Source organism: Callorhinus ursinus, unplaced genomic scaffold, assembly GCF_003265705.2.
Source record: "Callorhinus ursinus isolate GAN/ISIS: 27379988/994484 unplaced genomic scaffold, GSC_fseal_2.0 scaffold18, whole genome shotgun sequence".
Lineage (NCBI taxonomy): Eukaryota > Metazoa > Chordata > Mammalia > Carnivora > Otariidae > Callorhinus > Callorhinus ursinus.
In genome coordinates this window covers 15,521,146-15,534,245 of record NW_027397080.1, presented here as the reverse complement: position 1 = coordinate 15,534,245, position 13,100 = coordinate 15,521,146, and the positions used below count along the sequence as shown (strand labels likewise).

General features: G+C 43.4%; 1 protein-coding gene across 9 annotated transcripts in view; it reads left to right on the top strand.

Moving 5' to 3' along the window:
- Window positions 1-9,598, top strand: part of GMEB1 (glucocorticoid modulatory element binding protein 1) — a 36,290-nt gene extending 26,692 nt beyond the window's left edge. For all 9 annotated transcript variants that reach the window (XM_073903080.1, XM_025856184.2, XM_073903081.1 and 6 more), the window contains 2 exons: window positions 816-938; window positions 5,540-9,598. In XM_073903080.1, the coding sequence (XP_073759181.1) occupies window positions 816-938; window positions 5,540-6,240 (824 nt within the window). In that variant the 3' untranslated portion in view covers window positions 6,241-9,598. The remainder of the gene's footprint in view (window positions 1-815; window positions 939-5,539) is intronic.
- Window positions 9,599-13,100: the final 3,502 nt, after the last annotated feature.

Sequence of the window (13,100 nt, the reverse complement as noted above, 5' to 3'; positions counted from 1 at the left end):
AGTAGAGGGAGAGGGACAAGCAGACTTCACGCCGAGGGCAGAGCCCAATATGGGGCTCGATCTCACAACCCTGAGATCATGACCGGAGCCAAAATCCAGCAGTCACTTAACCGACTGAGCCACCCAGGCGCCCCTAAAATATGCTATTTCTTTTTAATATTTTATTTATTTATTAGAGAGAGAGCAAGCACAGGGAGGAGTAGAGGGAGAGGGACAAGCAGACTTCACGCTGAGGGCAGAGCCCAATGTGGGGCTCGATCTCACAACCCTGAGATCATGACCGGAGCCAAAATCAAGAGTCAGACACTTAACCAACTGAGCCACTCAGGTGCCCCTAAAATATGATATTTCTAATCTTTATGTCTGTCTTGCCGGATAAGTATCATTAGGCCCTTTTGTTTCAGATGAGAAAACTGGAGAATGAAATGACTTACCCGGATTCACACAGATAGGAGGAAACCATAAAACTGAGATTCAAACTTAGCTCTATCTAACACAGTGACCATGTTTTCTAAACCAGAAGTCAGAACTTATAACCAGATGCAAGATTTTTTTAATTTTTATATTTATTTATATGGAAAGATGTATAATGTTATAACAATTAAAGTTGACTTATGCATGTGATAAATCTTTGCCAAAAAAAATTTTTTTTTATCTTTGCCAAAATTTTTAAAAATGCAATTAAAATAGTACCGTCATTTCTGGGTTGTTTCATAATTATACGCAGTACAACAGAGAGCTAGGGAAACACTTTTTTTTTTTTTTTTGGAAACACTTCTGTTTTAACTTGACGGGCATGTCTTTGTTTTAAATAGATGCTGCTGTTCTCAACAATGTAGCACATACATTTGGCCTAATGGACACAGTGAAGAAGGTTTTGGACAACAGAAGGAACCAAGTAGAGCAGGGAGAAGAGCAGTTTCTCTATACTCTGACAGGTGTGTATAACTTGTTTCTTCTTAGGTGATATTATACTAATGTCCTTGAGTCTTGCCATTTCTTTGTGGACTTCTGTTGGGACTGGCTTCCTTCCTTCCTTCCCTCCCTCCCTCCCTCCCTCCCTCCCTCCCTCCCTCCTTCCCTCCCTCCTTCCCTCCCTCCCTCCCTCCCTCCCTCCTTCCCTCCCTCCCTCCTTCCCTCCCTCCCTCCCTCCCTCCTTCCCTCCTTCCCTCCTTCTTTCCCTCCTCATCATGGTCCTCCTTCTGTATCTTTTGGAGGATTAAGATGTCTGCTCAATTTCTCCATTAATCCAGTAATATTAGTGGCAGAAGAAACAAATTGGCCTTTGTTTTTGTTACATTATCGATATTGCATCTTTTTTTTTTTAAGATTTTATTTATTTATTTGACAGAGAGAGAGACAGTGAGAGAGGGAACACAAGCAGAGGGAGTGTGAGAGGGAGAAGCCGCTTCCCGTTGAGCAGGGAGCCCGACGCGGGGCTTGATCCCGAGACCCTGGGATCATGACCTGAGCCGAAGGCAGACGCTTAATGACTGAGCCACTCAGGCGCCCCTGGATCTTTTGATAACTATTAACTTATCACCTTCTCCATTATTTGTGGTAATCAGGAATTATGAGCACATGAATAATTTAACTCTTTTTATCAAGTACTTAATTTGCATTGTCTCCGGGATGCCTGGGTGGCTCAGTTGGTTGGGCGTCTGCCTTCGGCTCAGGTCATGATCCCAGAGTCCTGGGATCAAGTCCCGCATCAGGCTCCTTGCTCAGCAGGGAGCCTGCTTCTCCCTCTCCCTCTGCTGCTCCCCCTGCTTATGCTCTCTCTCTCTGACAAATAAAATCTTAAAAAATTTTTATTCACTGTCTCCAAACTAGGTTGTAAAAATATAATGTTGACTAAGACAGCCTCACTCTCTACATGGTCTTTAAGGAACTCAAGGGAAAGCAGACATAGAAATAAGTGCAAAAAAGAGCGCCTGCGTGGCTCAGTTGGTTAAGCGACTGCCTTCGGCTCAGGTCATGATCCTGGAGTCCCGGGATCGAGTCCCATATTGGGCTCCCTGCTCAGGGGGGGAGTCTGCTTCTCCCTCTGACCCTCTTCCCTCTTGTGCTCTCTGTCTCTCATTCTCTCTCTCTCAAATAAATAAATAAAATCTTTAGGGGCACCTGGGTGGCTCAGTCATTAAGCGTCTGCCTTCGGCTTGGTCATGATCCCAGGGTCCTGGGATTGAGCCCCACATCGGGCTCCGTGCTCGGCAGGAGGCCTGCTTCTTCCCCTCCCCCCCCACTCCCCCTGCTTGTGTTCCTGCTCTCACTATCTCTCTGTCAAATAAATAAATAAAATCTTTAAAAAAAAACTTCGAAAAAAAAAAAAAGAAAGAAGTGCAAAAAGTAGTCAGCTTTGTAACTGAGGCATATATAGTGGGTATGGTGGAAGAACAAAGGGAGTTGTCACTTATACCCAGAGAGAATCAAGAAAAGGCTTTGGGTAAAGCAGGTGAAAAATATAAAATAAGTCAGATTATCAGCTTTGAATGATGTAGAATATATCATAGTTAGTCATGAAGCCAAAAGGCAAGATTATTTGGTAAGAGAAGAACAATTTATGTTGTCTTAAACTTACTTTTATACCCAGTATATATTTTAAACTCATTTACTGAGTACTCTGAGACCCTTTTCATTTGATCCTCCTAAGAATGGTAGAGGCTGGAGTGCCTGGGTGGCTCAGTCGGTTAAGCCTCTGCCTTTGGCTCGGGTCGTGGTCCCGGGGTCCTGGGATTGAGCCCTGCATTGGGCTCCCTGCTCGGCAGGAGGCCTGCTTCTCTCTCTCCCTCTGCCTGCCAGTCTGCCTACCTGTACTCTCTCTCTCTGTGTCAAGTAAATGAGTTAAAAAAAAAAAAAAAAGACTGTTAAAGGCTATTATCCCTACTTTATAGATGAACCAGAGTCATAAAGAGTATAAATGATTTGCCTTGGGGCCACATCAGTACTTGGCAATGAAGCCTGGAATAGAACTTGGCTTTCTTACTCCTAATCCAGTGCTTTCACCTTGAAACTTCACACCATCCAAAAAATGGTTTTTGTTAAGAATGTGGGCTTCTGGTTCTTTGTTCATATTATTTTTTTTAGATAGGTTTAATCATAGTATACATAAAGTTTTGTTTTCTGCTTTTTTTACTGTGACATATTATTATTTTCCCAAGTTGCTACACAGTGCTTTAGCTAGACATTCTTTTAGGGATGACATTTAAATTTTCAAACTTTTCTTTGGTAGCTTATTTTGTTGCAGTGAACTTGTATGAATATAACTTTCTCTTTTTATGTCCTTTTAAACTACTTCCCAGAACTAAGCTTCAAGTTAAATGGTATTGAAAATTGTTTTATGGATTTTTATGACTTGTTGCCAAATTTCCAAGAAGATTCTGTCACCATTTTGAACACACCAACGTTGGATGTTATTATTTATAATATTCTCTGATTTAACTTTTTTTTTTAAGATTTTATTTATTTATTTGACAGAGAGAGACACAGCGAGAGAGGGAACACAAGCAGGAGGAGTGGGAGAGGGAGAAGCAGGCTTCCCACTGAGCAGGGAGCCCAACGCGGGGCTCGATCCCAGGACCCTGGGATCATGACCTGAGCCAAAGGCAGACGCTCAACGACTGAGCCACCCAGGCGCCCCTCTGACTTAACTTTTTAAAAAATTATAGATGTAATTGTTATCTTCTTCAAAGATTTTATTTATTTATGAGAGAGAGAGAGAGTGCACCTGAGAGCATGAGCAGGGGGGAGGGGCAAAGGGAGAAACAGATTCCGGCTGAGCAGGGAGCCTGATGCGGGACTCGATCCCGGGACCCTGTGATCATGACCTGAGCCAAAGGCAGACACTTTTTTTTAAATTAAGGATTTAATTATTTACTTGACACAGAGAGAAAAGGTGAGAGAGAGAACACAAGCAGGGGGAGCGGGAGAGGGAGAAGCAGGCTCCCCGCTGAGCAGGGAGCCTGACACATGGAGCTTGATCCCATGACGCTGGGATCATGACCTGAGCCAAAGGCAGATGCTTAATGACTGAGCCACCCAGACACCCCTGAAGGCAGACACTTAACTAACTGAGCCACTCAGTCTTGAGGTTTTTATTTCTTTGGTTACTACTGGAAATGGAAAAAAATGCAGTATTTTGTAACTTATGAGGCAGTATTTAAAAATTTTTGAATGAAAAAAAATTTTTTTAATGTGTTCTTGATCCCTACCTACTCCTTTTATTCCAGGCAAGGAATTGATTTGCTCTTGGTGTTCCATAGGAGCAAAGTGCTCTGCAGATGTAACTGATTATTTATTGAATGCTTCTCAGGTACTAAGCAATAGAAGAAGTTCTGGTGTAGAACCAAACTTACCAGTGATCACCAGGGTTGGACTGTACATTGGGAGAGGGATAGTGATAGATGTATTGTGGTGGAAAAGCCACCAAGTTGGCCATCAGAAGACTTTTGTTTTGGCCCAAGCTTTGAGACTTTAAGTAAGTCACTTTACCTCTCTGGGTTCCAGTTAAGATGAATGTGTTAGAACTCTAAGACCTCTAGGGGCGCCTGGGTGGCTCAGTTGGTTGGGCGGCTGCCTTCGGCTCAGGTCATGATCCTGGAGTCCCTGGCTCGAGTCCCACATCGGGCTCCCTGCTCAGCAGGGAGTCTGCTTCTCCCTCTGACCCTCCCCCCTCTCATGTGCTCTCTCTCTCATTCTCTCTGTCTCAAATAAATAAATAAAATCTTAAAAAAAAAAAAAAGAACTCTAAGACCTCTTTTAGTTCTATAATTCTTAGGGACTTTCTCTGTAACTTTCTGTAGACTTCTCTGGCTGCTAATGGTCGACTAAGGCCATTTGGTAGACTAAGGTCACCAGCAAGGTGATCCTGCCTTGAAGGACAGTTTGGGAATCACTGTTTTTTGGAGCAGCCATTGTAGCTCCTCTGTAGTCCATGTTAGTTCCAAAGGGATTGTGCAAATATTCCTTATTTTCGTCTGTAGATCCAGGGAAGGCATCTGTAAGCTGCATGATCAACTGCAGGCTTCTTTGGTTTTAATTTTGGTGATAGGTGACAAAATGCCACAGGAGCTTCTAGGGTTGAGCTATAGTAGAATCACAGCCTGAAAATGATTCTGAATTGTTGCCTTGCCTATAATCACACAATGAAATGTAATTGCTGGAGGGATTTTAAAAATCATCCAATTTTGTTTCTTGTTTTGAAAAACAATGAAGCTAGGGGCACCTGGGTGGCTCAGTCATTGAGCGTCTGCCTTCGGCTCGGGTCATGGTCCCAGGGTCCTGGGATCGAGCCCCGCATCGGGCTCCCTGCTCCGTGGGAAGCCGCTTCTCCCTTTCCCACTCTGCCTGCTTGTGTTTCCTCTCTCACTGTCTCTCTCTCTCTGTCAAATAAATAAAATAAAATCTTAAAAAAAAAAAAAAAGAAAACAATGAAGCTATATAGTGGCAAAACCAGGACAAGACCTCAGGTTTCCTGACTCCATTCACTGTTCCCATGAATATACTTCTCTCCTCCAAAGTCTGTCTTTTTTTTCCACAGAGTTGGAACGCCAGTTGGAAGAACAGAAGAAGCAAGCTCAGGATCACAGGCTGAAATCCCAGACAGTTCAAAATGTGGTACTGATGCCTGTGAGCACTCCTAAGCCTCCAAAGAGGCCCCGACTCCAGCGGCCAGCTTCCACCACAGTCCTGAGCCCTTCTCCTCCGGTCCAGCAGCCTCAGTTCACAGTCATCTCGCCCATCACCATCACCCCAGTGGGCCAGTCATTTTCCATGGGCAATATTCCAGTGGCCACCCTCAGCCAGGGCTCCAGTCCTGTGACTGTTCACACACTGCCTTCTGGCCCTCAGCTCTTCCGCTATGCCACAGTGGTCTCCTCTGCCAAGAGCAGCTCACCAGACACAGTGACCATCCACCCTTCATCTAGCTTGGCACTGCTAAGCTCCACCGCCATGCAGGATGGGAGTACCCTGGGCAACATGACCACCATGGTGAGCCCCGTCGAGCTGGTGGCCATGGAGTCCGGCCTGACCTCAGCAATCCAGGCTGTTGAAAGCACCTCGGAGGATGGGCAGACCATCATTGAGATTGACCCAGCCCCAGACCCAGAGGCTGAGGATACTGAGGGTAAAGCAGTCATTCTGGAGACAGAGCTGAGGACTGAGGAGAAAGTTGTGGCTGAGATGGAAGACCACCAGCATCAAGTCCACAATGTGGAAATTGTGGTCTTAGAGGATTAAGTGGGGATCTCGGGGCCAGGAGCTATGTTTTGGTTTGGAATTTTAATTATTTGTTTATTTTTATCATTGTCCCACTCATTTCCACATAGGATCCTTTTTTTTAAACAGAATCTCATTGTTGTAACTGAAAATGTTGGGTTCCTCCCACCCCCTTATTGAAAAATGGACAAAAACAAGCTGTCCTTCCAGAAGTTGAGAGTAGGTCACTCCATGTTCTAATCCTTTTACACCAAGAAAGTTATTTCTTTTAAGGGAGGCATCAGGATAATCAGAAACCCTGTCCAGAAAGCCCTTTCCAGGCTAGTCTGTCTGTGCACACATGTGGTTTTATTTTTGTAAAGGTGCATTGACCAAACTCTGGAAGGCAGATCTGACACTGGAAGGCAACCCACCCACACATGGAAGCAGAAAGATACTTTATTTTGTATCCTGGAAAGGGCCCTCAGAGGCCGGTGCAAAACTCTGAAAGGAAAGAAGGTTGACCTATGCTTGGAGGGGAAGGTGGCATGCCAGCAGCAGCTTAAAAAGGGAAGTGCTTTGGCCAGGATGGGGCAAGGAAATTATCTTAGCTCCAGAAGTGCAACTGATGCTTCTTGATATCTCTAAGGGTTATTACCATGGGTGCCATTTTTAGGAGGGGCCAGTAATAAGTGGAAGGGTATATCTCCATGGACCAAGTGGCATCAGGGGCCTAGGGGCCCGTGGCTTTGCAGAAATAGAAATCCCCGGTTGTCACAGCTAGGCTTTGTGATTCAAGCTCACCTTCCCTCCCTTCCTCAACTTTGTCAAAGCACTTAACCCTCCTAAACTAGGATCAGTCCATTCATTTGCAAACTATGTGATGTGGTGTAAATTTCTCTGGTTCTTGGGCTGCGGCTGTCATGGGGGTGGGGCTCCAAGGCCATCATTTTTATTGCATGACTCCAGGTGCAGGGGAGTTCCTCATCTAGACCAGCTGCCCTTTTTGGTGGGGCCCTTTTTTGGCTTTGGAACCAAAAGCAGCCACTCATTTGGTGCTTCCTCTTGTTCTTCCCTCCATCCCTCAATTGTTAATGGCATCTGTCTCCTGGATCCCACGCTCTTCAGCTTTTTGGCTGATTTGGAGAACAGTGACAGGTGCCTGCTTGCCTTCATCCTCTTTTAGATTCATTTATACCATTTATACCACAGATGTTTCTGTGAGATATTAAGCTCATAAAAAAACCTTAGGCTTGGCAGGGAAGACTCAACAGCCCCAGCCTATCCTGAGGCACTGAGTAGATGTCTCCTCCTGAGCGAGCTGGACTCCCTGGGAAAGAAGCATTGTCTGCAACATTATATTATAGGAAATGTACCAGGAATGTCAATAATAATATCTTGGGTTTTTTTGTTTTGTTTTGTTTTTTGTTTAATGTTGTTTGTATATTTAGAGCTGGGCCATTTTCCGTGCTGATTCCTGCTCTTTGACCATCTTCAGTGTTTGGGGCAAGAGGGGATCCTGGTTTTTATTTTGATTGCATTGTTTACTGCACTAGGACAAATATAGGGAAACTACAGACAATTTAAAGGAAAACGAGGTCAAAAAAGATAACACACACCTTAGGAGTGGGAGGTTTTTTGTTTTTTAATTAAAAGCAAAACTTTGACCTATAGTTCCCCCCCCCTTTTTTTAGAGAAGGCACCCACCTGAAGCCATGTTTCTTCCAACAGATGTTGGAAACCCTGTTGTCAAGCAAGTGAAAACCATTCTGCCATCCCTGAGATGGCTTTAATAGCTAGAGAAGCCCTCTAACTTGGGAGGGTCAATCTTAAAAGCCTTAAGGGTGAAATTTCTGAACCCCATATAGTTGTGGCTTTCAGCTCTAAAATTGTCTGGGGTTTTACTTTTCTCTTCAAAATGTTTAATAGATGTAGCAATCAGCTTAGAACAAACCTTTGGCCCTTTAGTGAGGGAACTGGCTTTTATTGTTGCCTCTTTAGGTTTTCTGATGGTACATAAACAAAAACAAAATTTCTATCTAAGCCTAAAACTGCTACTCGAACCTAGAAAGGCACATGCCATGTGCCTGTCTTGGTTTTTAGGGATACTTTTTGCTTTCCCAGAGATGGGCGTCCAATTCAGGACAGAGGAGGAGCTCTGGAGAACACCACACACTAGCTCAGGTTCCTTTCTTTCCTCCTTCAGCTGTCTGTAGTGTTTTAAAGCAGTTTGAGCATCATGCTTCCAAAGTCAAGAGATCTCCTCCTCCTGAAGACAGAACCTGTTTACTTTCACTATCTGAATATTCTGGCTTGTGGAAATACATGAGCTTTGTTGTTTTCCTGGTCTTCCAATAGCCTGTCATTATTGTTTGCTGCTGTGCTACCCATTGTTGAGTGGGGGTTTCCTCAGAGCCCTGGTCTAAATAATCTCAGACAGTGGGAGAAATATGCAAGCCGTTGGTATGTGCACAAGCAGTTGCAATGAATCATTCCTCAGGCTGACTTGGCAGGAGCCATCTATCTTTCTGTTCATTCATTAAATAAACATTTATAAGTACCATCTACGTGCCAGGCTTTGTGCTAGGCACTAGCAGTACAGAGATGGAAACAGAGTTCCTGCACTCAAGGACTTCATACTTCAGAAACTGTCTGGAGTTAAGAACTATATTTCAATATAATTGATTTCTTTTGTAACCCTATGTATTTTATTTCGTGCATTGAAAAACATTACTCTGCAAATTGGTCCATAGGTTTCAGCAGACTACAAAAGATGTAAAAAAGTTAAGCCTTTCCTAGTGAGATACTGAAACATCATCATATTGGGGTTAGTGCAGCCATGAAGCTACTGGCTGGGAGCTGAGAGAACAAAGGATCAGGCACCTAATCTGACCTGGGGAGGGGGGGTGTGTGATGGGAGTACTTACTGGAGAAGGTGTACACTTAAGCTAGTTTAGGAGAGATCATTTTGGCTAGTTTTTTTGGTACTCCATTTTCAAGTGGTGGGGCTTACTTACATAAGGGGAAAAAAATCCTTAGTCTCTTGCTGCTTCTGCCTCCAGAGCTAGGCAGAGTCAGCAGCATGGGCAGTGTCCAGAGAGTACCCCACTGAAAAAAGCCAAGTCATGCGTTAGCTTCTCTGAGTTTCCATCAGAGGAATCCAGTGCCTGACTGGAGTTTAGCTGATAGAAGGTAAATGCCCCCAGCCTTCCTGCCATGTGTTTTCCATAAAGGCCTTGGAGTCAACTGTGCAACTGTCTCACCTTGGTTCTGTCCCTGCCTTGTTCTTTTCCTCCTTTCAATTTTCAGGCGCCTTCCCTGCTCCCACCCCTAAAACAAAACAACTCCCAGTTATTCTAAAGTAAAAATATACAATATACTTGAATATTCAAGATTCAAATCCACTTCATGTGAAGTTTCTTTCATACATCTGTCCACATTAGGGAAGGAAGACCAATGTTAATACACATACCTTGGAAATTGATATTCAGTTCAGGTGGTCTGACACTTTTTAGTGGTGGCATTTTATCCCATTTCATGAAAGGCACTAAGGAAAGTGTGTTGGGAAATACTGGTATTGGTAACATCTGATTATAAAGATAGTATAATCAAGCATGAAATATATAATTACTAGTTCACTGAATTGTAACTGCTCCAGGTTTTAGTACCATTAGGAGGTGGAAAGGATAAATGAAAGGTTGAATTGTGAAAATAGGCATGAGGTTGTGATTCACTTTGGGCAATGCTCCTGAGCAAAGAGTCCTCTCTGAGAAGAAAGTCAGAAACTAGGCTAGTCCCTGCATTTTCAGACATCTTACCTAGTACAGTTGATCACAGATTCCCTCACCCCTAGGATACCTCTTGGGGAAATTCTTGCATAGTCTAATGTATAACAATAACAACCAAGGTTGTTAGACAAGGTATCAGTTCTGTTAGATTTAGACTCTGCCCCTGGAATTTCTCTTAGGCAGCCCTATTTGAGTCCTTTCCAGGATTCCTTCCCAATCCAGGAACAATTTTCTTAGTCCTGATTTATACAATTTGACTTCCTCTAGAAGGTTCTACTTTCCTCTAACTTCTTTATCCATACTCCTACTTCCTTAGCCCTAGCTTTTGGGAGCCAAAGTTGATTTGGTTCCTAAATTCTGCCATGTCAGTGATTCTCTTTCTACCATGTCAGTAACTCTTGAGACAATCATTTTTCTCAAGGAACCCCCAAGACCCAAACCTCAGCATACATCCATAGTCTGCAGTCTTCATTACCTAAAACAGCTTCCTCAGCTCCATCAATCACCTGAATTGAAGCACCTTTCGGATGTGTTTGTGCAGTGACTAAAACCTGTCTTTTTTTGGGGAGGGGAGACACCTGGGTGGCTCAGTAGGTTAAGCATCTGCCTTCGGCTCAGGTCATGATCCCAGAGTCCTGGGATCAAGGCCTGCATTGGGCTCCCTGCTCAGTGGGGAGTCTGCTTTTCCCTCTCCCTCTGCCCCTCCCCCCAACTCGTATTCTCTCTCTCAAATAAAATTTTTTTAAAGGTTTTATTTTTTATTTATTTATTTGACAGGTAGAGACACAGCAAGAGAGGGAACACAAGCAGGGGGAATGCGAGAGGGAGAAGTAGGCCTCCTGAAGAGCAGGGAGCCCAATGTGGGGCTCGATCCCAGGCCTCTGGGATCACGACCTGAGCCGAAGGCAGACACTTAACCGACTGAGCCACCCAGGTGCCCTGCAAATAAAATCTTAAAAAGAATAAGATTTTAAGTAATCTCTACATCCATTGTGGGTCTTGAACCCACAACCCTGAGATCAAGAGTTGCATGCTCCACCAAATAAGCCAACTAAGTGCCCCTAAATCCTATCTTTTATATCCAACTGATTCTCTACCTATGACCCATGGCCCAGGCTAAGACATGCCTGTTTCCTGGATAGATTATTTCAGCCCAGTATGATTCCTACTGCCTCTTCACAACTACCTGAAATTTCTGTTATGTTTTATGAGCCTCTCAGCCTATAGTAGACTACGACCTACTTGGAAATTTCCTCTGGGTTCTCCTCTTGCATCTATGGTTTCCAATTCTGTACTTTTACTGATAGTTATGGCTAGTAATATGGTATACAGGAATTTTATTTTTCTAGTTTGAGAACAAGAATGAACAATAGTATTGGATCACATCTAAGGGTAAATGTGAGGGTAATAACCCAGAAGGAAAGACAAGTTCCTCAATGGACTTTGTAGGAGCTTCTAAAGAAAGCATATACAGAGAGGGTTTACTTGCATTCTGAAGTATAAGTTTGTTTTTTTTAAGAACTACTCTGCTGTTTCCTCTAAAGAAATCTATGTATTACAGAGCAAACTGGAAGCCCAGAACCCTGATTCTCCTGAGACTTTGGCCCACATTTTTGTTAACTTTTTATGAAATATAAATGCATAGAGGAAAGTGCACAGATGACTGTACAATTTGATAAAATTAAACTGAACATATCCATTAAATCAGCTACCAGATTAAGAAAAAAAAAAAGCACCTCACCCAACCAGGATAACCACCAACTAGCTCTCTAACACTATGGCTTGGTTTTACCTGTTTTTGAACTGTTCTGTGGCTGGCCTTTTCTTTTTTCCTTCCCTTTCCCTTTTTTCTTTCTTTCTTTCTTTTTCTCTCTCTCTCTTTCTTTCTTTCTTTTTCTTTCTTTCTTTATCTTTCTTTCTTTTCCTTTCTTTCTTTTCCTTCCTTCTTTCCCTTCCTTCCTTCCTTCTCTCTTCCTTTCTTATTTTCTTTCAGAGAGCTGGAGATAGCACATGCGCGTGCACGCGCGCGCGCGCGCGCACACACGGGGACGAGGAGGGGCATAGGGAAAGGGAAAAGAGAATCTCAAGCAGGCTCCACGCTGGGCTGACATTGGGCTCAACCTCATGACCCTGAGATCATGACCTGTGCCAAAATCAAGAGTCGGACACTTAACTGACTGAGCCACCCAGGTGCCCCGAACATTTTCTCATTCAGTGTTATGTTGTGATAGTCACCCATGATGTTGTGTGAAGTTGTAGCTGGTTCTTTCTCACTGCTGTGCAGAAACTGTAACTGTGTCATAGCTGATCCATCCATTCTAATGATGGTTGCTTGGGGGGTTTCCAGTTTGGGGCTATTATAAATAGTGCCTCTGAACATTCTTGTCCATGACTTTTGATGAACATATAAATGCATTTATACCTTTCAAACATTAGGACAGTTCACATGAAAAATTCAAGATACAGTTTTTCTTAAAAAACAAAAAACAACCTAAAAGATCTGACAACACTGGGTCCACATTTCCTCATAGCAGCCCTTGTCGGGAACTGAGGCCTGTCTCTGGTGGGGCATGGTTTCTACACCATGTGACCCTGTCACTCCCTATTATAGACCTAGACCCTCTTATTTGGTAGCCTATTTTTTTTTTTTTTTGATTCAGTAATCTCTTAGGACACTCTTCCCCCAGATAACTGCAAAGCTTATTTCCTCACTTCCTTCAGGTCTCTGGTCACATGTTACCTTATCAGAGAGGACTTCCCTGACCACCCACACTAAGAAAAATGGTAACTTCCCCTGCACCATGCTTTCTAGTTTTCTTTGCCCTGTTTTATGTATCTGACATACTTTTTTTTTTTTTTTTTTGCTCCCCAAGCTAGAATGGAAGCTCCATGAGAGCAGGAATCTTTCTTGTCTCTTTGTCACTGCTGTTTCTACAGGCCCTAGAACAGTGCCTGACTTGTAGTAGAAACTGAACAGGTATTTGATGTATGAATACTAAATAGCCAATACTCACTGAAGGGGAACAATGTACCAAGCATTGTTCTAAGTACTTTACATATGTTAACCCATTTGATCCTCACAACAATCCTATGTGGTGGATTGCATTATTTACT